General features: G+C 37.3%; 1 protein-coding gene across 1 annotated transcript in view; it reads left to right on the forward strand.

Annotated features, from left to right (window-relative positions):
• Positions 1-25885, forward strand: part of MARCHF11 (membrane associated ring-CH-type finger 11) — a 33592-nt gene extending 7707 nt beyond the window's left edge. Inside the window, exons 3-4 of the mRNA XM_052781364.1 lie at positions 17201-17393; positions 24542-25885. Coding sequence (XP_052637324.1) covers positions 17201-17393; positions 24542-24864 — 516 coding nt within the window. The 3' untranslated portion in view covers positions 24865-25885. The remainder of the gene's footprint in view (positions 1-17200; positions 17394-24541) is intronic.
• Positions 25886-26380: the final 495 nt, after the last annotated feature.

Raw genomic sequence — 26380 nt, forward strand, 5'->3', positions numbered from 1 at the left:
GTAGATGGGGGTTAAGTGCACAGAAAATAGAAGCTTGAAAGAGTGCAAGGAGATTGGTTTTGTTTTAGAAAGTCCTATAAAAGAACTGAAAGTGAGGAAGGAGGGTGGAGATATAGGTCAGAACTGCCAAAACCTGGAAACCAACTGTTTGAAACCTATGATTCCGTTCAGAAACTTGGATATTCCTAGTCTAGTCAGGACTTTGACATTGTATGGCAAAAATTATGCTTTCTCTCTGGTTGGAATGGATCAAGATTGAAGCGGTGATCTAGAAGGTGTAGTTAATATTTGGGATTTTGCTACAATGGTTGGATTGCCACCAGCAAACACTTGAGATCTACTTTCCTGATTCTCTGTGCATTCACGCTTTGCTAGATGGAACATTTGGTCAAAGTTGGCATCTCAACTGATAGAACTCAAGAAATCTGTTACTCTTGTCAGAGCATCAGCTACAGCATGCAGGGAGATAGACAAGCCACTCTGGTGCTCACATTTGTCTATTTAAGATAGGGGATTATCAGTAAAAAATAATTAGGCAAAGAAATGGTCATTATCGCGTAGAGAACAATTTTGTACTAACATGTGGGTAGTGATTTTAGACTAGTTCTGTTGTGTTCAGGCAGTTCTGTTGGACTTCTAAAGTGTATACTAAGGTAATCAAGTACCTACACAAAATAAATAAAACGGAGCATGTTTTAAAAAAAGAATAGCATTAAAGGTGTGTGGGTGTGCGCCCCTCATATGTTACTATTTTATTTCCTGTAGCTTATTAAAAAAGCAGTTGTTTTCTTGTTTTATTTTGTGAAATGCATAAATTGTGCTCAGGGCAGTTTGCTTGAATGGTGTGAAACAACCAGTTAGTGCAATGTAAACTGTGAGCTGTACTTGGAAATAAAGTTTTACTTACAAATGTCATCCTGATCTAGTGGTAAGATATATATAGATATAGATTTAAAGAGTGTCATTATCTTGGTGTATTAAATAGTGGGTTAACTATTTCAAGGAAAAAAGGTGGATTCCTTTGAGTCTAAGATTTTCATGGGTCAAAATGACTAGCATGAGACATGCTGTCAGGTTGTTTTTCAGGGGAAATATCTTGAATAAATGTTATTACTAGAATTATAAGCATAAATTACATATTTACAACAGATTCCATTAGAAAAATACATCCCAAAGTAAAAGGCAGCATGAATGGGAATCAAGATTGCTACATATACATAGTTAATGCCATTTTAAATGCTTGGGATATCTAAATAAACAATGCAAGGCTTAAGATATGGTGTAGGACCTGCATTTAGGAACCTTTGAGTTACTGGGTTTTGTCATTTTTTTGTCTGTTTGATTGGGTATTTTCCCAATAGCTTCATCTTCTAGCCTAGAATTGATGAAATTTATTTAGTGATGAAAGATCTGTGAGTTTTTCAAAAACAAATTCTTGTCTTTTTGTCTTATGTCTAAATTCCTGATTATTCAGGTCTTTAATTCCTATCAACAGAGATTAGTGAAAAACATTGTAACCAAGTACTGGTTGTTTCAGCATGCTTCTTCTATTTCTTAATATGAAAAGCTTGTTAATAAATGATAGCGTACTGCTTTTATACCTCTTGTCTATGACTCCTTAGCTCATGCTTATCTGGCAATGTAAGTAGCCTGCCCTGAGCACCAAATACTGTCATAACCTCCTGACTTCTCTACCAGTCATGCTATGTCAACTGTGAAGTGCCACTGTAGTTTTTTCCACAACTGAAATTTGTCAAAGAAAATTTTATGAAATTCATTTTGAAACTTCCTTTTAATGCTTCTTGGTTTCGGATGTTGGTCAGTTTGCACTGAAGTCTTCAGTGCTTCATCCAAATGACCAGCAGTCACGCTAACTTACTTCTTTCTTAAATTGTTCAACTGGGGAGACAGCTTTTGCACCTATTGCACTTAGATTTTTTTTAATTTTAAAAATTTTTGTCCCATACATAGATTCAAATTGGATTTTTGGTATTCAGACTGAAGACTCTTTCCTACTGCTTCAGCTATGTGCAGAGGACAGCCCCTGCCTCCTTTCATGCCAACAGTGCAACAGTGAAAGAACAATTTGACCTTGGTTCTTTTGAAGTACTTGTCTGAGTCAGAGCACCCTCATTGTGAGTTTTGCTGGCATGACTCTTTTCCCATAGGGTTCTTTTGCTTTTTGTTGTAATTCATTTCATCTTTCCTTTTTATTTTCTTTATTTCTACATTTCTTTTTCTTGCTACTTTTGTTTACATTTCAGTGAAGCTGATGGAGAGTGAGTATTCCAGTTTTAGGCACATGCTGTTTCCTTTCCCCTTATTATCCATCCCCCGCCCCGCCCCCCCCCCCCCCCCCGCCCCATTTTTCATATTTCTCTGCCAGCGTCTTCCTTCCAGGGCAGTATTAAACTTTGCCATTTCTGTTACAAGCATATTCCCGGTATAGGAATACCATATTGATACCCACACAAACTATATTATTGGATGGAGCCTATTTCCTGAGCTAAGGCTCATTTTTCTTGTCTTTTATGGCCAAAGGACAGATATAAGAAAAAAATAATTCCTTAGTAGTTTCAGAAAGTCATGAACCTTACCATCAAGATTAAATACTTGCTAACTTCATGTGTATTTAGCTACTCTGCTAACACTGGAAGCAGATTATTCCAAGCACTACGAGGACCTTGAAAAAAGATAAATTCCATAACTGTGTCTGGAAAAAATGAGAGTAAACATCAGTACGCCTTCTCTTCTTTCATGCTAAGGAAGCTCTCTCTGCTCACTGGGCAAGAACAGACAGACAGAGAGTCTACTTCTTAATGGAATGCTTTATGTTTCTCTCATTGCTATTATCTGAACAATCTGCAATTTACAATCTACTATAACTTGTGGTTAGTCCCAGCACATTGTGTTCCTCCTTGGATGACTAAATTCTGCATCTCAATTTCAGGGCTGCTGTTTCATAGGAGGAAAGCAATATGACATATTTCACTTGAAGCAATTGGCATAACAGCTGATGTAAGCTCACTGGTTCACATCAGAATAGCAGGAATAGAACACAGGAGTCTTACGCTTGGCAGCCTTTTCCTGAACTTGCAACACTGTCCTCCACATAACCTCCTTCTTTCGTGACCACAAGAGTCATGAGAAGCTCCTGTCATTCAATGTCACCTTCCAAAAAGGACACTTTGCCTGTATTTAAATGTACAATGACTAAAAATCCTCCTGAGACTTAATAAAGAGGGTCACTTCCTCCTCAAGCAGCATTTACAGAGTATGGTGTATCATCTTATTGCTTTCTGAATGCTTGCACCAAATAGAAATTTGATTAATTACTGATGCCTTTTGATATCTGTCAAACTTAAGGGAAAGATCTTCATATGATCCACTACTCAGTATAAGGAGAGGGACCATCAAATCCATCTTGGGGATTTCAAAATCCTCTACTTCAGCCTCTCCTTTCCTTCCTATAGCCTTGGGTAAAAGATCTAGAAACTATGTGAATTGCTGGTTATTCTAGGGAAATATGTCTACTTCAGGTTTTCTCCACTGAGAGTTGATACAGTTACCATGTACTTGAATGTGTTTAGAAAATTGTGGAAAATCTGCAGTGTATTCACTGGGAAGAGTTTATGGCTCTGGGGATTTTAGAAACTTATCTTTCCTCTGGGCCTTTCCCTCATGCTTTTGTAGATCTTGCTGATATAATTGCTGTGAACCTAGCCACAGCAATTAGGACCTACAAGATCTAAGGACTTCAGTCTTCTAGCCTAGACTATTTCAGAAGAGAAAGTAGTTTAAAGTTACTCTCAGATGTCTTGGTGTTTATCACGTGACACAAGTGAATCTTTGTCTTTGTTGTACAATCCCATGCATCAGGTCCTCATGATAACCTCCAAAAGGTTCCTTTCTTCCTTGTTTGGGTTCAGAGGTACAGGCTTCAAGTCTGTTTACTTCAAAATCACCTAGCATTTCCACAGTGCTGTGTCCTCTGACCCTGAATTAACATATATGAAGTGTGAATAAGAAGCCATGTCTTTGTCCCGGTGCCATTCTCTCCTTCTTTTTCATCTTTCACTAACTTTGCTGATAAATTGGCTGGGTTATCTAAGTACTGAACCATTGTTGCCTGTGACATACGAATCCCTAGGATGTGACCCTTGGTTATGACATTAAATTTGTGACTATTTTTCTACTCCCCTCAGTAACTATGCTGACTATTCCTTTTCCAGTATTGTGACAGAAGTCAGGAAGATTCTTGGGATAGAGACCTGCTTCAGGAGGAGTTACACTGTCTTCTTTTTTAATTCTGACAATCAAGGCCTAATTCCATTCACTTTAGGGGAATCATAGAATCACAGAATCAGGGAATGGTTTGTGTTGGAAGGGACCTTAAAGATCACCTAGTTCCAACCCCCCTGCCATGGGCAGGGACACCTTCCACTAGACCAGGTTGCTCCAAGCCCCATCCAACCTGGTCTTGAACACTTCCGGGGATGGGGCATCCACAACCTTTCTGGGCAACCTGTTCCAGTGCCACTGAACTTCTTCCTTACATCTAATCTAAATCTACCCTCTTTCAGTTTAAAGCCATTAACCCTTGTCCTATCACTACATGCCCTTGTAAAAAGTCCCTCCCCATGTTTTCTGCAGGCCCCCTTAAGGGGGAAGAGGGTTTTGTAGAACATGTTTTATGGTATGAGAAAGAAAATTACTTTACAAAGTTAAATAACTTTATTTACAAACTCAAATTCATGTGGGAATTTGCATTGCTCCAAAGGGGTGATTAATTTGCATCTCTCGTGTTTATTTTCATTAATAAAGCAAAACACTTTCTGAAAATTTCTGTATGTGCTGGAAGGCCACAATCCTACTGCTCAGTCTGTCTGTGGCACTCAGCATTGCTGCAGGGTGTTGTGGGTCCAAAGTAGCCGCTGCTTAGCTGCCTGCTGGAGAATTCCACCACTGGACTCAGTCAACTTGTTGGCTGAGAGCCTGAGCTGCTTCACTTTGGTGGACCATGAGCAGGCATTCAAAAGGGACATTCTAAAAGCTGTTCTTCTACTGGAACGTTGCTGAGCCTTGTTTTCATAGTCACAAAAAAAATACCAACCTTTCTCCTTCAGCACTGAGGTTGCCCATCGATTCCGAGTTCCCTGACTGGAGAAATGATGCATTCCTTCCTTTGATCTCTCTTCTCCCTTAGAATCCTCTATGAGTTAAGCCCACTACGGCAGAAATGGTCCTATTCACTACAGCATAGCAACAACTATCTGGTGTCAGTGTCAGAATGCTGGCCATTTTCCATTGTTTTTTTTCCTATAGTTTTTTAAGATACTGAGCCATAGTCGATACTCTCTGCTACAGAGTTGGATGCTGGATAAGTTACTAATAGTCAGCCAGGTCTGACTGGGCAAACCGACCTGAAGAAGAGTATTAGGTCCTCCCCTTACCAGATGTCTGAGCCAGTTATCTCTTTGTGTGCTTTGAGCCATGAGATCTCATGCTAGCTATTTCACAGTGCTGAGACATGTTCCATTAGCTCTGTCTGCAGTTGCCAGTCTTAGATGCTCTGTGTTTTCTCAGCTTACAGTCTTGATGGTTCTCAGAGTCTAGTGAGTGAGTGAGAATTCCATCTGAGATGGAGAAGCCTTCCCTGCTTTCTTCATTAGGCATCATCCCTCTAAGGATGAGTTGCTCACAAACTTTCGATATCAAGAAATTTGTGTCTTACTACAACAGCAGAACCAGGGCCATTTGAAGATGTACTTGCCTGTTTCTATCCATTCCCGAGAGGTCAAAAAGAGCAGCAGTCTATGTGCAAAAAATTTTCCAAGTTGGTAACGAGTTGTTTCAGGACTTAAATCCTATAGGACCCCTAGGGTGTTTTTCCAAGAGTGCCCTAAACTAGTTTCATCAGAGCTCAAGTGTTATTGTTAAGGTATCCAGGATTAGTGCTGACTGTAGGACAGAGCAATCTGAGAGCTGCTGTTCTGAAAAGAAGATCAATACCTCCGTCATACGTAATTAGTGAATGTAAAGAGGGCACTATTGTCTAGAGACAGCAAAACGTGACTGTGTTTATAGACATAAACTTGAAAAGCAACAATTTGCAGAAGAGTAAGTAGTTCTTTGATAAGTGTGTTTTCCATATGGACAGCATGTACTTACCTTTCATTCTCTTAGGTGCTTCTTATATTTGAGAGAAACTGAGGGTATTTTTATTTTTATTTTTATTTTTATTTTTATTTTTATTTTTATTTTTATGTCTGTATTTGTACTGCAAGAGATGGTACATGGGTTACGTGTAAGTCATATAAGCACCATTAAGCCAAGAACAATTTATAGCTTAAGGATTTTCAAACACAATGATACGAATGGATATTACAGTTTTTGATATGATAACCATTGCTTCTTGCAGCACTATGAATGCTGATGCACAATATAGCAAGTAAGTCAGAAAGCTGGGTATTTTCAGTGTTCAAAAGCATCTGTTATACTGTGCAATTTAATGTAATTACTCCAAGGGATTTCAGACATATTCATGATACCATTAGAGAGAAATACAGAGTTTCTGGTGTAGTGTATACTATAAGGGCAACTATTTTCTTTTTTTACAGATAGGGCTATCATATTTGATGATATTTAGTACCTAATATGCCACTTTCTGTAATTAAGCACTACATCTTATACGTTTTCAGATCTTAAAAATAGAGTCTTATAAGTAACTGGGTGATCAAAACCATGGCTACCCCAAACTATTAGAAAAAATTTGATTACCGGTTCAAACAACAGTACCTACTAGTTTGTAGTTGTGATTATGAGGCAGTACCTGAAAAAACTAAGGTAACTGACTTTTTAAATTTTCCTGTTTATTAGATTTTTAAATTAATAACTTAATAATTAAAATAATTATTATTAATAATTGTAGTAAGCATACATTAAATTAGTTCTTATAAATGTATTGTGCATCTTTTTGTATCAAGTTTTAATTATTATACATAATATGTAATATATAAAACAATTAAATAAGTTAATTCTTCCATTAGGCCAAATTTTCAAGCAGTATGTTATTTACCATGTTCATTTGCACAGTCTAAAATTTTAGAATTATGACTAAATTGTCTTCAAGTGAATATTTATTGCTAAATTAATTGATTACAGAATCAATCTAATTGATTTGCTAATCTAATAAATGACATTCTAATTGACTTTTAGAGCAGGCTCTGCCAGATTTTGTACAAGCCAGAACCCAGGATTATCTTCTTCATGATTACATGCTAGTAGGTAATCCCTTGGTATTCTTACCATCCTGCCTTGTAACCTTCACCCAAGATACACATCATCTTGCTTAGGGATTAGACAAAGCAACAACCTTATCTCTGAACTCAGGGCATGTTTCTGTAGTCTTTTCGTTGCCCTCAAAATCCGAAGTTTCCCTTGTTTTGTATCTTAGGAGCACATGAAATCAGGATTGTCTCTTCCCTCATGTTGTGCATGAAAATTCTGATCCCATTCTGTGAATTAGTTTTTGTTCAGGGCCAAAAAGGCCAGCAGGCAATATTTGTGCTCAGTTGTTTTCTGGTGAGGTTGTACCCTTCACTGCTGAAACACATTATTGCCATATAGCAATAGGAAGAAAACTGGACAGTGAAGGCGCTTCTTCAGATCCTGTGCCTAACCAAGGGTACGGAGTTGTTTTGTGCCAGAACTGTTATGAAGTCCCTGATTCTCAGCTGTGAATAATGTTGCTGCAGGATGCAGGGGAATCCAGTGACAACAGATGGTGATGCGCTACTTGATTTCATGTCTTTGGATTCATAGACTGCCTAGGAGCTGATAGTGGAGAGCAGTAAATACTGTGTACTTTAAACAAAATGTTGGTAATTGATGTTTTACAGTTCTTAACTGTGCTTATCCAATTGAATTTGTTTGTACATCTATATTCTTTGGCTCCATCATCTAACTATCATTTTGTGTTGTGCCTGGATTGGAAAAACCCATTAATACTTAGCATTTTCTACCCCTTTTACAGTACTTAAATGCTGTAGCAGAGTTCTCTTTCAGTCTTCTTTCAGTAAACTGGGAACTTTGAACTCTAAAATTCCACTTATATGGCATTTCTTCCACCTTCACATCATTTATATGATTCTTTTCCAGGAAAGGCCTTTCCATGGCCTCTTTTTCAGCATCCGGAACCCACTGAAATAGGCCAGTGTCAGAAATAGTTCCTGAGGCTTTGTACCATACTAAAAGCATCTCCCTAGTCATCCCTATGGAGGTGATGTGAATAGAGGAATTGATTTCATTTGCTTTCTTTTTGGTTCAGTGGACATCTATGTATTGTATGGGAACTGGAAGTGTTCCAATAAATTACTTGGAAGGAGTTCTACTATTGAATATCCTGAATACCATGTAAATCTCAGTTGTTAAAATAGTATCTTTAGAGATGGAAGTTTAAAACCTTGCTTTAACTCAGGTGAACAATGGGTTTGAGTTAAGATCTCTCACAAGGGGATGCACCCAACCAGGGTGTAGAATATTCTCAGGTAAACCCTCTGTGTTTCCTCTTGTACAGGTTGTAAAAATTATTTAATTATTCATAGAGTCAAAAAGACAGAGAAAGACTAGCCAGCACTTTTGGAAAGTCTAGCTAGCAGATGAAATGTGGGTTTCAGTAAATGAACTGGAATTAATATTTGGATACTTTCTATAAGATAGACAAGAAGACATCAACAGAAATGATCAAGAACAGATGATCCCTCTATATACTGACTGGTGGCCAGGGCATTTTTGTGGAAGGGGCTTCTTCTGTCCCTCCACACTGAGCAATTTTTTACACATCTTTGCTGAGTGCATTAATATCATAATGAGCCGCACAATCTTAGCCTCATGCTCACCACCTTTTTCAATTAAAATTATTCAGCACTTCTAGCTAGTATTTACAAACAGTTCCTTTCCCAGGAGAGAAGGAAAATGCAACTCCAGAACCCTTTTTGATACCGTCTGTTTGTGTCCAAAGAGAAGTACAGAGTTGTATAGGCAAAACATGGTTAACCCTCCTAAGTGACTAGACGTCATGAAAATTGTTAATACCTCCTTCACACACCTGGTTTATAATCTTGTTGAGACTTGCTTCCTCTGAGTAATTAGAATAAATGGGGGGGGGGTTTTGTCAGTGTTCTTCCAGGAGTGTGGACCTATCCATAACATGACAGTCTATGCTTGACCTAAGTTTTCAGTTTAATTTTGCAGATCATCTTTAAGTTGCAGAGAAAGCAACAACCATGGCAGGCTTTAATTTCCTCCATTCATTCATATTTAATTTTCAGATGATGCTATCAAGAGGTTGCAATGAAACTCAGTATTTCCAATAAACCTACGACAGAAATTGAACAGTTGTTCAGAATACTGACGAACTAAGCCACTAAGCTAAATTTAATTGGTTAGATCTCATATGAGTTAAAAGCTGATTTGAGAATAATTCACTTCAACCTTACATATTTCTCACAGATACATCTCTAGAACACACCATGACTTTTTAAGTATTCTGTGATATATGTATTTTGGGCAGAATGTGATCCTGGTGGATTGGCAGGCAAGTCTTCATAAAAAGCAGAAATCAGGAATTGGAAAAAATACTACTTGGTACAAATAGGACATTTCACAGGTTTCATATTTCTGTTTCATATGCTTGTAGGTGTTAAGAATACTGTATTAGTTACTGGAATGATTCCTGGTTCAAGTATGCTCATTAATAAAGGGCCAGCCTTTCTTCTGAGACTGGATAAAATTACAATCCTTATTTTAATAGACAGGAGAATTAACACACAGGATTAATATCCTTGTTTTAAATGACAGGAGCTGATGTTTCCAGAAACTCTGAATGCCTCAAAGTGGAGAGGGAGTTCACCTCCATGTACCGTTAAAACTAAATACCCACTTTCTGACTCTAAGAGAGTGAAAATGTCCTAATAATTTCTCAGAGAAAAAATATTGTAAGATGAATACAGTTTTCATCACAGCTCTGCTTGTGGTCTCAGATCTTGATTCTAACATAATTTAAAAAATCATAAGATAAAATGTGAAACTATTTTGCTTAATAAATAGTAAGATTTTGAAAGGTGAATGTAATAGAATGTGAAGATTTTGTTCATTGCTCAGGATGTCCAGGCTTCTGGACACTCAGAAATCTGAGATGCATCCACTGTAGGTGTAGAGCATAGAATCTACTCTAAATCTGCCCTCTTTCAGTTTAAAGCCATTACCCCTTGTCCTATCACTACATGCCCTTGTAAAAAGTCCCTCTCTGGCTTTCCTGTAGGCCCCCATCAGGTACTGGAAGGCTGCTCTGAGGAATCCCTGGAGCCTTCTCTTCTCCAGGCTGAACAACCCCAACTGTCTCAGCCTGTCTTCACAGGAGAGCTGCTCCAGCCCTCTGATCATTTTTGTGGCCCTCCTCTGGACCCGCTCCAACAGGTCCATGTCCTCCTTATGTTGGGGGCCCCAGAGCTGAATGCAGTACTGCAGGTGGGGTCTCACGAGAGTGGAGTAGAGGGGGAAAATCATCTCCCTCGACCTGCTGGTCACGCTTCTTTTGTTGCAGCCCAGGATACGGTTGGCTTTCTGGGCTGCAAGCGCGCATTGCCAGGTCATGTTGAGCTTCTTGTCGAACAACCGTCCCAAGTCCCTTCTTCTCCTTGGGGCTGCTCTCAATCCATTCTCTGCCCAGCCTGTATTTATGCTTGGCATTGCCCTGACCCACATGCAGGACCTTGCACTTGGCCTTGTTGAACTTCATGAGATTCGCACGGGCCCACCTCTCAAGCCTGTCAAGGTCCATCTGGATGGCGTCCCTTCCCTCCAGCATGTCAACCGCACCACACAGCTCGGTGTCATCGACAAACTTGCTGAGGGTGCACTCAATCCCACTGTCCGTGTCTCTGACAAAGATGTTAAATAACACTGGTCCCAATATGGACCCTTGATGGACACCACTCATCGCTGGTCTCCCCCCGCACACCAAGCCCTTGACTGCAACTCTTTGTCTGCAACAATCCAGCTAATTCCTTATCCACCAAGTTGTCCATCCGTCAAATCGATATCTCTCCAGTTTAGACACAAGGATGTCATGTGGGACAGTGTCAAATGCTTTGGACAAGTCGAGGGAGATGACATCAGTTAATGATGTTCTACTCAGTCATGTACATGCAGTAAGCCAACACTTCCAGGAACTACCAACTAAATTGCTTGTGTGGTGTACGGATGGACAGTATCTCTGCAGTAAATGTTATGCTTTCAGAATGTCCCAAGTAAAATATTGGTACAGCCTTCCAAGCAGACTGAGAAGTTACATACAAAACTATCTGTATTCATGAGCTCTCTGATACATGAAAAGATAATGGGCATTATGACTACAGGCACTCTATGTGTTAATAATTTATCAAAATAGGTAAGCATTAACGGTGAGCTGCAATTTTTGTAGCATTGATTCTTTTTTAAAAAAAGACAGAGAAATAGAAGCCTATAGCCAAAAATGGTATTTCAAATGTTTGTGTCTGTGTGTATGTACTCAAAACTACGCATTTTCTACTCAGGCTGGTCAATAAGTTAACAATATCACTGCATATTAAATCATGTAGTCAATGTGTGCTTACTGCAAAACATGTTAGAAAAGACTACTAACGATAAAGAAAGGAACAGGCATTTAAAAAATGGTTTGTTGGACCTAAATCATTGCATTCTTTTGCTTCTGTAAGAGTTTTATTCATATGTACACAGATTGCAAATCCTATTATGCATCATGAATGACAGTAGGAAAGAACTTTTTCTTGTCAGAGCTGTCTGATTCTAGCAACCAGAGCAATTAGAGCAATCTAACAAAAACTTTTTGAAGTCATATAATTGATAAGTCTTCAGGTTAATCATGTTATGTTATAACAGGTCACTGGCAGCTATTTTCAGTTACTTTCATATAAAATATGCATTCCAGAATGACTAGGGGGAATGAGAGGCTTCAGTCAGCAGTGTCCATAATCTGTGTTTCTCAGAGAACAGAGTAAGGTAACCCCCAACATCTCTTTGGTTTAAGGAATTTTGGTGGATTACAAACTGGGACAGTTGAAGCTGGTACACATTTGGGGAGCCATAATGAAATTTCATATGTTCTTTATTACGGATGTAGGAAAACCTGTAGTTTCATTGCAGACATTTTTCATGTAATGTATTCTAAGTACAAGCACAGTCAGTGCTTTTTAGATCACTTTCTGCTATGTATTTTACAATAATCAATGGGCTTTTACAAGGCACCATTAAAAAAAAGCCAAGTTAATACTGATTTATCTCAAAGATGACAGATCTTTGAATATTATAGCCATCTTTATGTTAGTAAGAACTTGCATATAACTGTATTAACTTTATTCTTTAACAATTAGTCCATCAAAGCAATATGTTTCTTTCAACTTCCGGAAGTCTCAACCTCAAAAAATAAGAAATGGTGCAGTATTTCTGCTTGACAGAGCCCTTCTTAGAAGAAAAGAGGAGCAGTGTTTCTGGGGTCAGTATTAGAACTATAGTGTACCATTAGCGTACTAGACTCCCAAATGATTCATGAAAGGAAGAGCAGTGGTAAATAAAAGATTAAAAGAGCCAAACATAATGAAGTCTCAGTAGAAGTAAAAGTATAGGAAGTTTTCAAGGGACAGACAGTATTATATTAAAATCAGAAGCATGAATTATATTTTGTTTATGAAGGCACCATTTTCAAAGGAAGATTTCATCATCATTGTATATTAAAGTAAAATGCATTCTTTTCATGGGCAACAGAGATGGCACGGTATGTCCTAACACTACAGATATAATGGGAAGGAATGTGAAATGGGATTCTATTTCACAGAAATTTAAATGAGACATTTTTTTCTGAATCTGAAAAATTACTTACAGTATTACTATAGTTCTCTAGATACAAAATATTTAACATTTTCTTTCAATTTCTAGTTTTTAAGCAAAAATGGTAGTCTTTTGCATAATTTTTTTTTTAGGGTCATGTAATTTACAGAAGCTAAAGACTGTATATATCTTTTCTAACTTGGCAGAATACTTAGCTAAAAGGACTGTTACTGGTTATGGAATGTGTAGTCAGCGAATGACAAAAACAAATTAGGAAGTCATAATATAATTTATAATCATGAGCAACTGAGTTGTGAGACAAGTTATATGAAGAAAATGAGGAACTTTTATGGAAATAATGGATTTAAATTATGAGACACTAATAATGAGATCATTCAATTTAATTCAGTCTATTAAATTCTAAATGCAATTTCTCAACAGTAACTGTCACTGAATTATTTTTACTACATTATTTCTGTAACCTCTTTATTGTCAGCCATTAATTTGACATTAAAAGGTGAAGTGATTATAACAAACATGTAACAGGGCGTACAATAAGGTAAAGGATTGTGAGAAATCAAATAAAGTTTAACAACTGGCTTGTGATACTGTAAAAAGAATCTTACTCTTAGAAAAAGAGTCTTCTGTTCCTGGATGTCTGTCAGAGTATATACTGACACATACTAGCTATGCTGTGAGTAAGACTCCAGGTAGAAGAAAACAGTGTGACCACAACTCCAGTTCCTCTTCACAAGCCTTGTTATGAAATGCAGTGCCACCAAACAATACAGTCCGATGCAGTTCCTCTCGTTGCCTAGTGGCTAATACGGTCTGTGGCTTAGTAAAGGACTGAACCTTCCAAACTGATTTACGTGTGAATAATGTCGTAACTACTGAATACCTTCTTCATTATGTGAAGAATATGCCTGTCTCGGCAAGATCCATTCGCTTTTTATAATTTGTACCCAAACTCAATAAAACTTATGGGAAAAAAATCAAGACATTAATTTCCCAAGAGGCAATCTCAGACTGTTTGGAATCAAAACTGATTGGGGGGGGGCAAGGAGGAGGAAATTTCAGTTGAGGTGAATTAGCCATCAGGAACATCCACAGTCCTCTTGCCATTCGCGCTAAGGAGGGACATACATGGAAACCAAGGTCCCCAAACTGACCACATGTTAGAGCTTCATACCAATCCATCCCACCCTATCACTCTTAGGGTGTTGGATTCTTACGGCAGACTGCCTAGCAGTGGGAGGCAAGTTACCAGCTTCGCATAAAACTTTCTGGGCCTTCCATCTCACGCGCGCAGTTCTTCCTCCTCTATCTACTGTGGGATCTCATCAATTAGTTTAACTTGCAGATTACACTACTAGGGAGGAAACTTTCCTAAAATGTTTAAATTGCTTGGTTATTGCTGACCTTCATATTGAGGAAGGTGGAGGACTATGGTTTCTTTTGTAGAAGAAAGGCAGTATATACCACAAAGGCCAAAGTAGATGAGTAAGAGAAGAAAATATCCAACGCCCTTTAGGCTTTCTTGGTTGTTTTGTTTTGTTTTGTTTTGTAACTGTTCTTTGGTTTTTAAAGGCAAAGGAGTTAGGAACTACAATGTGTGGAATGCTTGTGCATTTTCTCAGTAATTGGGATGGCTCCCCTTCCCAGTTGGTAGCATGCTAATATGCTGAATATTTGGAATTACTGAATTTATTGAGGTTGAGACATTTAGTTGCTTGCATTCTTGACAGACAATCTGATCAGGAGAAGCGAGGAGGATCATATCTATGTTTCTTAGGACTTTTCAAGGTCAAGCTTTTCTAGAAAGAAGTAGTTTGGGGAAAGCCAACAAAAGCCCTCATGAGATGGAAAAAGATGGTAGGAGTGGTTGATTCTGGTTGGGAGTGGGAGATAGGAATAGAAATTGGTTGTCAGACAACACCAGAATAAGGGATGGGCTTTATATCTAGATGGTATGCTACATTACATATCCCAAATATTTGGACTACTTTTCCTTCTGTTCAGTGCTATCTCTACAGAATAATTATGAGCAACCTAAGTTAAAACAAAACAAAACAAAAAACCTGAAACGAGTTTAGGAACTTCTGCATTGCTGAAATTGCACTGTGAAAGGTCTGCTGTTTATTTCAGTGATATAACAGTCTTTTAAATTTATTACCAGCTTCTTCCATTAATTTGACAGTTTAATATTTTGTGACAGTTAAAGCTTTACTTCATGTAAATGTACTTTGATTTTGGGGATTCTGAACAAATTTATTACACGTCTGTCTCACACTGATAATGAAGGAAGATAGAAGGAGATACATAACCAATAGCATTTTTGATAGTTTTCTGCCAAGTCACACTATGTGGCTTCAGCTGAGAAATGAAAAATAATTTTGTTGAACATAACCCTATAGAGTCTAAAGAGAGTTCTATGAAATTCAGTCTCAACATTTAAATCCTGTATACCAGTAATATCTGAATCATGAGAAGCTCACACCATTCTGTCACGCATTACGTGTTAATGACCTTCCTTGACCTTATAAGAAAAAATTCTAACAAAGGAAATGAGTATCTATAGTTGCTTTACCATAAAAAGGTTATTATTTAATATGAATAGCCCCATTCCAAACCCTGAAGTTCAATGAAATAGCTAGTATGAGTTTAATAAGTTCATTATAAAAGGATAGTATTTCAAGATAGACAATGTACAAGTTGTTATACAGCTATCTTTTTGTACTATTATATTCAGAAGGCTGCAACAAGAGAAGGTATGCAGCACCAGATGTGCAAATTAGGCAACAGTAGAAAAGTTAATGGAAAAAGCTGAAAGAGAAGAAAGGGCCAGAAGACCTCATTGCTCACCCAGGCTCTTCACAGTGGTACTTGGTGGGAAGAAGAGACCATAAGCTGGAACAAAAGAGGATCAGACTGGATTTAGAGAAAAAATATTTTTTAAGCAAAACATTTTTCAGCCTGCGGACATTCAGGAAGTGGAACAGGTTGCCCAGAGAGGCTGAACAGTCTCCATGCTTGGGGGCTTTCAAGGTGTTACTGAATAAACCCCTGAGCAACCTGGTCTGATCTCATCACTGACCCTGTTTTGAGCAGAAAGTTGAACTAAGAGATCTCCCACAGCCCCTTGCACCCTGAACTATTCTATCATCATCCTATGGTCATACAGTACTGGGTACCCAACTGCTGGTAACAAGAGAAAACTTTCATAAAGTAACAGGAAAAAAAAAGAAAAATTATTGCCAGATGGGAAAAGACGTAATAAAGCCCTTACTGCAGTAGCTTTCTCCCCCGTTCCCTATTGCAGCTGTAGAAGGGGGCAGGTACGGTCAAACTTAGGAACAGGAAAGAGGGCAGTCTACAAAGTGTGCATACTAGCTCTGGAATAGGTGATGGGGCTAGACTGGGGAGTCTGCCAAGCTCATTTGGACAATTATGGCCAAGAAAGACCATATATGTTAAGGGTAATCTAGAATGCTTTTTTCTTTATGCTGTGTTTTGCTTTTGTGACTCTGTTTTAACAGAATTTTATTTCTATTCTTATCTTGACAGAATTCAGTAAGCATACTCCTTTATATTTAAACCTTGTCACACCTTAAATCAGAGCCACCTCACATACGGAGGATACAGCCTTCCCTGGAAAGGTGGACATAATCGGGGTGCACTGAAAAGAAATGTTTGTGCTACCTATATTTAGGGCTTCTCCTGAGTCTTCAGGTTGCTTCCACACTAGGCTGCAGGTGTCTCTTTGTACTGTTAATACTGGTTTACGCAGAGAAAGACAACTCCCTTGGTATGTCTGGAACTTCTTTGATGAGCAGCAGGAAAGTGGAAAATGGCTTCAGATTTTAGGGGGGGTGGGATAAAAAGGAAAGTTGTCACTTTCAACTTGTCACACTAACATAAAACATACTTAAGACTGTCTTCCCAACATTTTTTTTTTTATTCTGTTCATTAGCCTACAAATATGAAAGGCTGAGTTCCATTCCTAAGACTAAATCTTTTTTTGCCTCTGTATTCAAAACAAATAAAACCATTAACTCTTCTGAAGTTCACAGCTAGATGGTGATGATAGTGATGCTGAAGGGGATGGGGAAGCAACTATTAGTTTCACTTTAACTAAAAGTGAAATAGGAAAAAAAATGATGTAAAATGTCAGTATCGAGGATATTAGTAAAGATCTATGAAGATATGTATAAATATTAAAATAATTTCTGATTTCAGGAAAAAAAGTGGAGTTGAATGTACAATCACAGAAAATAACTTTTTATCTTATACAACTTTGTTTCTCTTTTAGTGGCAAAGCATTACTATAACACTGGTTGAGAAAGTGCAGATGGTTGCTGTAATCCTAGGATCTCTGTTCTTAGTAGCAAGTGTGACTTGGCTTCTATGGTCAGCCTTCAGCCCTTATGCAGTATGGCAAAGAAAGGACATCCTTTTTCAAATCTGCTATGGAATGTATGGTTTTATGGATCTAGTATGCATAGGTAAGCTCAAAATCTTTAAACAGCACAGACTGTGGTTTAAGACTGTGACTATAACTATTTTTCTAATTGGTCACTCTAACTGATCACTCCAGTTGTTTGCAGATTTATTCTCAGCTAATACCTTTGGCAAATACTGCTTTTTACAGTGTTACAAATACTGCAAAGAGAGAAGAACCAAAGACACTTTACTGTCAGATTCATCAAAGTGTGTCTCCAAGATCTTAGTGGTGAGAACAGGATCAGTTTCAATTTCCTGAAAAATCGCAAAAAATAGTGAAGTTCAGGAAGTTAAATAGATTAAAATGACAAAAACATTATTAAAATAATTAGTAAAATTACATGCTGTCATGTCTTCTACTGATGCCACTTTGCATTAGATTGTACCATCATGAAGCGCAGAAGCAGCCCTTGAAAATGTCATCAAACTACATGTCCAAAATTAAGTTCCACAGACTTATATAGGTCACTGTGCTAGTAATAGAGGAGAACAGAGAAGGCAGGCATGAGTTTTTTGTACATCATAAACAGTTATGAAACACTCTAATAGTACTAACTATAGTAACTTACTTTACTATTAAAAAGTCTCAAGTCATTTAACTCTAGCTGAAATCTTATAAAAGAAAATGCAATTTACTGCAAAGCTCTTTTGACCAGTTTTGAAATTTGTGAAAATATGCTGGACCCAGAAATATTTAAATAGAAATCCCTTTAGTGTTTGATAAAACAACCTTGAATTGATTGTTAGAATAGCTACAATTATTTGCAGGGAAAATTCAATAATCGCAGTAAACATTAAACCACATTCTTAGAATCGCAATTCCAAGAAAATACAGAAGTCAAATGCTATCTGATATTTGCTTTGAGATTCCTGAGTGATAGATATTGATGTTATCCCAATCTCATATATGGGAATTCAGAAGGACAGTGCTGAATTCTGCTCAATAAGGTGCAAAGAAACAGAGTGATTCCTAATATCAAGGCTTTTGCTCCAACCATAAAGCCATATCATCTTTTATTCAAACCATCCTATTACTGTAAACGTATTTACATTTCAGGTGGATTAGCAGTTCTGTTTATTTTGTAATTTTTCTAAGAGAAGCCCACTCTGGAATATTTTAGAACACAGGCTTTCTTCTGTGAACCCCAATTTTCTCAGACAGAAAAATGAACAGAAGCTAGATCTCTAATACTCTGGGCAAGTGCTCAGCTTTTAAACAAAAAAAAGGGCTCAGCTACATGTCCTCTTACACGCTGATTCCTGAATACCACTTTTTCTGGCTTAACACTCAATATTGAGGTTTTTGCTTTTGTTTTAAAAAGCACGAATTGAAGACAAAATGTGCTTCAGGTATTCTAAACATTTCATTTGTATGAAATTCTATTTTTTTCACAAAGAGTACAATTGCAAAAAATTTACTTTGGTATACATCAACTAGTTGGAATAACCAGTTATTTCAAACTATTTCCATTTCTTTCCATTTGTTTGACTGTTAAAACACCTAAACCAAATTAATCTCAAAAACAATTGAGAACGTCTGTGGGTGATCAGAAATATTAGTGTCTTTATCTATAGAAGTAAACTCTTGGAAGGCGAGCCTTCAAGAGATTGGAACATGCAGTTATGTAGCTGCCTTTCAAGCCAGCCAGGCTCAAGGCATCTCTGGACTGGAAGCTACTGAACTAAGATGTACCTCACATGGCTATGGAGCTTCTAGCCCAACTGGCACCATGCAGGAGCAAAGTAGACATGCAGCTGCCTTCACCCACCAGATAAAATTACTTGCCTGTAATTACATAAATACATATTTTATAGTCTTACCATAAACAATACATGGGAATTTTTATGTAAAAATGACTATAATTAAATGTATTTGGACACTGTTTTGTAATTACAAAGTTCAGTGCAGATATGACTTAACAGTTTACTAAACTGTATCTGGAAATTCGGAAAGCTGTATAAAGGAGGTTTGGTAATTGCAGAATTCTGATGATCCAAATCCATTCCGCCCACTTATTCTGCATATAATTTCAACTAATCTGCATTCTGTAAGCTTGTAAGACCAGGAGTTCTTGTAACTCCTGAAAACATTTATTAATATATTCAACTTTATTCAATTGTATCTTTTTCTTTCATCATGAAGTGAGGGATTTTAGATTGATAATTTTAATTTATTTCAAACACTCAAAAAGTTCTTTAATAGATGGATGTAATTATTACTCATGAATGATTTTAAAAAAAACTAACCCTCCATTATGCTGATGACTTCCCAAAGGCATTAACATATGATTTTACCATTGCATGTTATATATAATCTCTTACATCATAAAGCTTGTAATGCTGACAGCCAGCCACAGTTCTTACTTAGTATCTCCTGTCCTCTCATTTGTGTTTAGTCATCCATGGTATTCTCTTAGTTCTCAACAGGATTTACAGTGAGTAGTGAATACCTATATTCCCACTGGAATCTCTCTTTATTTCAATGAAAAATCTAAGCAGACATAAGGGTTTTCCTGTGCAGCACATATTTCGAGACAAGTGCTTAAGTTACTGGTGGTATGACCAAGACTTACTCCAATTGCCTTCAGTTATGCCTCCCTATAGCTTTGCATAAACTATGAAAATTTTTAGTCATTTTTGAAGTGTGACTATCTGTACTTTTTGAAATGTTTTGTTGTCATTATTTTTAAAAGCAGTTTGCCTAAAGGTTCTGACATACTTATATGACATCTTTGAAAACTTGCACGTCTTGTTTTCCCAATGATTGATTTATATACCATATGTAGCATACCACCCACTTTCTTATCAAGTAAATTACATGTAACTTGTATTTTAATTCTTGGTCTTGTTTTACTTATCACCAAAAGAAATATCCCAAAGATTAAAGATCACCAATATAATATGTTCTATTCATTCCAGTGTACACATTTTATTGGTATCCATTGTTCTTGTTCTACTCCAAATATTTCCAGAATTCTTCCTAACAAACAGAATCGTTTTTACTTATCAGTGTTAGTTTCAACCCTACAAGTCACTAGTTTATACTTTTCTGCATCTAGCTGGGCATAAAGCTGTTCTCTTTGAAACTTGCTGATGGTAGAAGTTTTCCTAAGGCAAACGTTGAACATTTTGATCAAGTAGAACTACTGCCTGTGAAACCCTGAGCTACTGCAGTGATAGTGCTAGGATCAGACCATCCATACAGGGATTACCAAAGGGAGTGAGTTCATGAGTTAATATGAAAGGAATGAATAATATAAACCCTTTATTTAGCCACTGAAGAACAGTACACCAAGCCTTTGCCATTTTACTTTGTAGACCTAGCAATTATTTCTCATAACAGTGAAGTCATATAATTTCATATATTTTCACTGGAATATAATCATAACTGCTAGTCATAAATGGTTCTAACTTGAACAAAATCTCTCACAAATAATAATAACTCACTTGCAATCCCAGAATAACAGTGCAGCTCATACAGAGCATGAAAAGCAGTTGTAACATTGTACCAGAAACATGAGTGGTGCCAGTAGTACTACGGCAAGGGAGTAAGAGATGGGAGCCAATGTGAGGTGTGAGTAGCCCTCCGAAAGCCTCTTTCTTCCCCGCCAAGGAACTTGATGCCTAGCAACATTTGTGTAACTCATTAGTTGTAAAAATGTACAGGCTGACGTTACTTATAATTAACACATCTAGCTGCGCTTAATATTTCTCTACTCAGAAAGTCTTTTTTTTCGCATTAGATCTAATTCTAAATAGCTTAGAAAGAGTTACATTGCTGTTTTTAGAGTGGACATGTTTCACTTTAACACTTTGAGCAATTTATTGCATTTTTTTTTATATCTGTGGGCCCTAGAACAGTATTATGACATGGCATTTTGTCCAGTGGTGAAGTCTGTTTCTGCAAAGGGTCTTTTATTCCCTGGTAAAAGTTTGTGATGTTTCTGGGAGGACCATTCCTAAATGGTTACAAGTAAGATTAGTGTGATAAATAAGACAATGTTGGAACATAATAGCACCAATTCTGGACGAACTAAGACAAGTTGCCTGCTTGTAAAGACATTCAGTATGAAAAATTTCAAGTGGTCTTGTGACAGGGTAAGAAATCCTTTGGATAGAGTGAAAGAATCTCATAGTACTTGGCAATAAAAGAAAAGAAAATTACGATCTCCCCATAATCCTATTGTCTGGATCCCACTACAATCCCTACATCCTAGCAATAAATCCTGAAGGTAAAGTCTTCTTAGAGCCTTAGGACATTGTGCCAGGTCTATCATCCCAGAACTCTGTTCCTTGTAGATACTAATTGGACAGACCATCAGAACAGCTAACAGTAGTGACTTCTAACACATCCTCTTGGGATCATCTGGGTCAAACAAGTAATTATTTTTTTTTCCCTAGGACTGTGCAACTATGTCCTCTGTGCTGCTGAAATCATGGTATTTGGAACAAGTCAGTATTATTCATGGATTTATCCTTGTTTTCTCTCTCATATCCTCATTCATTGCTGTGAAACTCTTAAGAACAAGGAGACCCTTTGCATTTTCTTCCAGCTTCACTTTAGTGACTAACTACTTATATTTTGAGCATAGGAACTTGTCTGGATCTGGAAAATCTCCAGCATTTAAACCTTACCCAGATTTCCTCTCGTTTGTGGTCGTGGAACTGTTGGTGCCGAGAACTTTTTTTTCCCCTGCCCACTGGAAAATATCTTTCAAAGAGACGAAAGATCTAGTAGAATTCTTTTGACTCTTCTACATAGGTCTTTTTCAATCTGCAGTTTTATCAGATGGGAAATAAAGCTTTTTATGGGAGGAATTATGAAAGTGCTCCTTTTCTCCTTCAGCATTGCCAACTCTGACAGCTTTATTTCAAGCCTTGCAATATTTGATCCTTTGTTCGGTAGTTCTTTTAGAGCATATGTGACTAAGAGCTTCCATTTTGAAGAAAACATCTTTTCCTTGCCATTGTTGAAAAAACTTTGAAAACATAATTTCAATAAATCCTGAAAGCTCAAAAAACAGTAAAAAAGAAGTCCCTAAAAGAAGTCATCCTATGACTTTTTCTGACATAATTTTGAGAGGATACTTTTGACTGTTTAAACGTACTTCATGTACCTCAATGACCCTTTCTCAACTGCTTCCTTCTCTATTCTGAAATATGTTGTTCGGGTTCCAGTGGAGTGCAGGCAGGTATCAAAAATCTTTACATCGGGGTAAATAGGTTCTCTCAATTTTGCTTCGTCACAGTCTTGAGGGAAATTGGGCAAAAGAATACTATGATCCAGTGACAGGTAGAGGGAAAATGGTGCTCATCTCCCTTATCATTCTATAGGAAATCCAACAGAAAAAAAAAAGGGGGGGGGATCTTTGTCACAGCAATAAAACCATGGCTTATTTGGTTTGTAGATTCTGTATGTGATCAAACACATTTATCGTTTTTAAGCCAATATGGCCAGTCATGAAACTGCGTTTATGTATTAACATGGCTGCTAAATTTTTAGGACAGGTTGCGTTATATATATATCTCTGAGAAGATGAAGATAGACATCTTGCAATCAAGAAAATTTTCCACTAAATTGCTATGCTGATACAAAATACATTTAGAATATTTAACATTTAATTTAGTTTATATTGTGTTAGTTTTGCTGTATCGGATGCTTCAACAAATTCTAGGCAACTTGAAAGCCTTACAGAGATGCTACATTTGCTATCATGTCCTTCTGAAAGCAATCTTTGTGTTTCTCCATCTTTCAGTGTAATGATCTTTAGAAATGTATTAGAGTAGGCATTGCTATCTGCAAATCATTGCACTTGAATCTGAGGTTTGCTGTTCATATAAATGCTTTTATCATCCTGTCTGCTTGTGTCATCTTTCTTTGAATGTCTCCTTTCTGGTATCAGTTAACCATGCTGAGAGACCTCAGACACTTAAATCACAATTTTGTTGTGTAGGAACAGGTGATATGCAATCTCCTGGGATAAAGGACTATAACCTATGACACCTCAGATCATATTATAGATGTGGCCATGTATAGGAAAATTTTAGGCAAGAAACACACTGGACAAAAAATTTATAAATGTTTTGGGCTAGGCAGATTGCTTTCCTCCCAAAGCAGGGAGCCAGAGAAAACACGTGACATATTGCTCAGAACCACATAAGTTACCAGGCTGGTTGAGAAAAAACCTAGTAAGAAGCCTCATGTGTATCTCCAGTAAATCTGTATTTGAAATACTTACGCATAAAGACTGTGTGTATAAATACATATGCATACATCTGAAAAATGAAGAGTTTCATTTAAGTAAATAAATTCCTTGAATGCATACAATAAGCATAAATATTAGCTACATGGAAGTTCATAAGTAGATTGGTCTGTTGAGGACTCCAAATAATCTGCATTTTTCCTTGAAGGACCCTTTAAAAGATTTCCTGGGTCTTAACAAAAAAGATGTTTCTCAACTTTTGTCTACTGAATTTTGAAGGGAAAGAAGAAAGCCTATCATCCTTGCCATGCTCATCACAGTTAATAGTAACATTTAATGTCTTCTTGCTCTACTGAAGCAAGACAGGAAAGTCATTATACTTAACAGCTGTTTCAGTTTTTCATAAATCCTCTGTGCTCCCAAGTTGAACTAAGAATGTGAAAACAGTTAAATTTGTTTGTATCTGTACTGAATTCTACAAAACACTCTTAAACAAATTTAAGACCATCCTGCTCTTTACAGAAGGTCTAACCTACTTAAAGATCTACTTAAACCAGTACAAATCTCAGTAAATAAATAGTACTTACCATGAACAAGGATAAAATAAACAGTCAATTTACAAATCTGCCAGTAAGGTTATTTTATATTGGTTTATTTAAATCTAAATACTTTATTCAGTTAGGCATGCTCAGATTACTCCAGTTTTGGTTATGTTGAGCTTTCATTCAGAACAATTTTATGCATGTTCCCCCCTCCCAATCTTAAACACATGAATAACCAGTTATATTTCGTATATACAATTTATTTGAATTATGAGAGTTATAAGTAATTTAATAGGCTCTGGCAATTGCCACATTCATTACAATGTGTTACATCTCTATTTGCTCTCAAAATGGTACTCACTGACATTTTGTACAAACTTTTTTTTTAAATTTTCTTAATTTCAGGACTCATAGTACATGAAGGTGCATCTGTTTATCGAGTGTTTAAGCGTTGGAGGGCTGTCAATCTACACTGGGATGTGTTAAATTACGATAAAGCCACAGACATAGAAGAGAGCAATCGAGGAGAATCCTCAGCAGGAAGGACACTGTTGTTACCACTGACTGCACTGAGAAACAGAAGTTTAGTTCATCCAACACAGTTAACCTCACCAAGATTTCAGTGTGGCTATGTATTGTTACATCTGTTCAACCGCATGAGACCTCAGGAAGATTCGTCAGAGGATAACGGCTCTGGGGAAGTAGTGATGAGAGTGACCTCAGTGTAAAGATTATGCTCACTGTGCTACACAGCTAAGGATAATGTGCTCTGATGTTACAGGACTTGGGAATGTAGTTATGATGAATGGTGAAACCATTAACACTTGAAAAAATATATACACATTTTTTAAAAATTTAATGCTTTTTATATGATCAGCTAAAACACAAATACATTTTTCGGGGAAAAAAAAAGTCTCTTGCTTTTTATATAGTCTGGTTTATTAGATCTTTTGTCAATTTGTACCTGAGGTGTATACAATATAGTTTAACTCTTAGGTCTTTGAATGATGAGGAAACTCATTTTTAAGTAAAAAAATATATTTAAATGTATTTTCTTAAACTCTGGCTTTAATCCATTACTGTTATTTTTCCCACTCTCATGAGGATTAAACTGAACAACCTTCTTCCAAAAAGAAAAAAATGTTGACAGAAGTCAAGTTTTCTTCCTTTTCTGTCTTTATTTTGTTGTTGTTTGTAGCTCAGTTCAGGTGTATGAAAGTAAGGGATATATTGTCCCTTGCCTTTAAGCAGGAAGTCCCGTGGGTGTTCTACAAAACGTAAGGGAAGATGTGAACTCTTCTTTTCTTTTAGCTCTCCCACATGGACGTGCAAGATGTCAGACACAAGTACGACACAGGCAGGGGAAGAGTCTTGCACTTTGTCTCGAGTCTCTAAGATCTGCCGAGTGCTGGTGCTGTGCCTGTGCACAGAAGTGACATTACCTTCCAAGCAGTGATGCTGAATTTAGCAGCCTGTGAATTTCTAGTACCATTCTAACTACAGCCTATTGACATCCCGTATTTTTTTAAAAAAAGAAGAAATGTACATTACAACTTCTGGAATAATAATAAATCCTAATGGAAACTGAAGTAGAAATAACGCAGAGCCTTAATTTTGCCAGGTAATGAATCATTATATTAAAAATGAGCCAGTATTCATCTTTATCATGATAGCTAATCAATGCTGTGAAGTTTGCTTCTCTGTTTTTGTCTCATGGCAAAAATTCTAATATAATTTAATCAAATGGAAGTGGAAATAATTTCCCAGTTAATAATTAAGTCCATTGAAGATCAAAATGAGAAAGTAGGGCTGAAATGACTCTGAGAGCGCTAGCTTACTTAAAACTGTGGTGGGTTGACCTTGGCTGGCTGTCAGATCCCTGCCCAGCTGCTCTCTCCCCCTCCTCAATAGGGCAGAGGGAGAAAATAAGATGAAAAAGCTTGTGGGCCGAGACAAAGACGAGGGCATCACTTACCAAGTACCATCACGAGCAAAAAAGAGACAACAAGGGGAAAATTAATTTAACTTATTGCCAATTAAAATAGAGTTAAATGGTGAGAAACAAAGGCAAAACCTGAACCACCTTCCTTCCACCACCACCCCCCTTCCCAGGCTCAGCTTCGCGCCTTCACTCCTGACTCCTCTTCCTCCTCCCCCCCAGCAGCGCAGGGGGATGGGGAATGGGGGGGCTGCGGTCAGTCCATAATGGCTCCTCTCTGCCACTCCTGCCTCCTCACACTTGTC

The sequence above is a fragment of the Harpia harpyja genome, chromosome 1 (genome assembly GCF_026419915.1).
Source record: "Harpia harpyja isolate bHarHar1 chromosome 1, bHarHar1 primary haplotype, whole genome shotgun sequence".
In the NCBI taxonomy this organism is placed as follows: Eukaryota; Metazoa; Chordata; class Aves; order Accipitriformes; family Accipitridae; genus Harpia; species Harpia harpyja.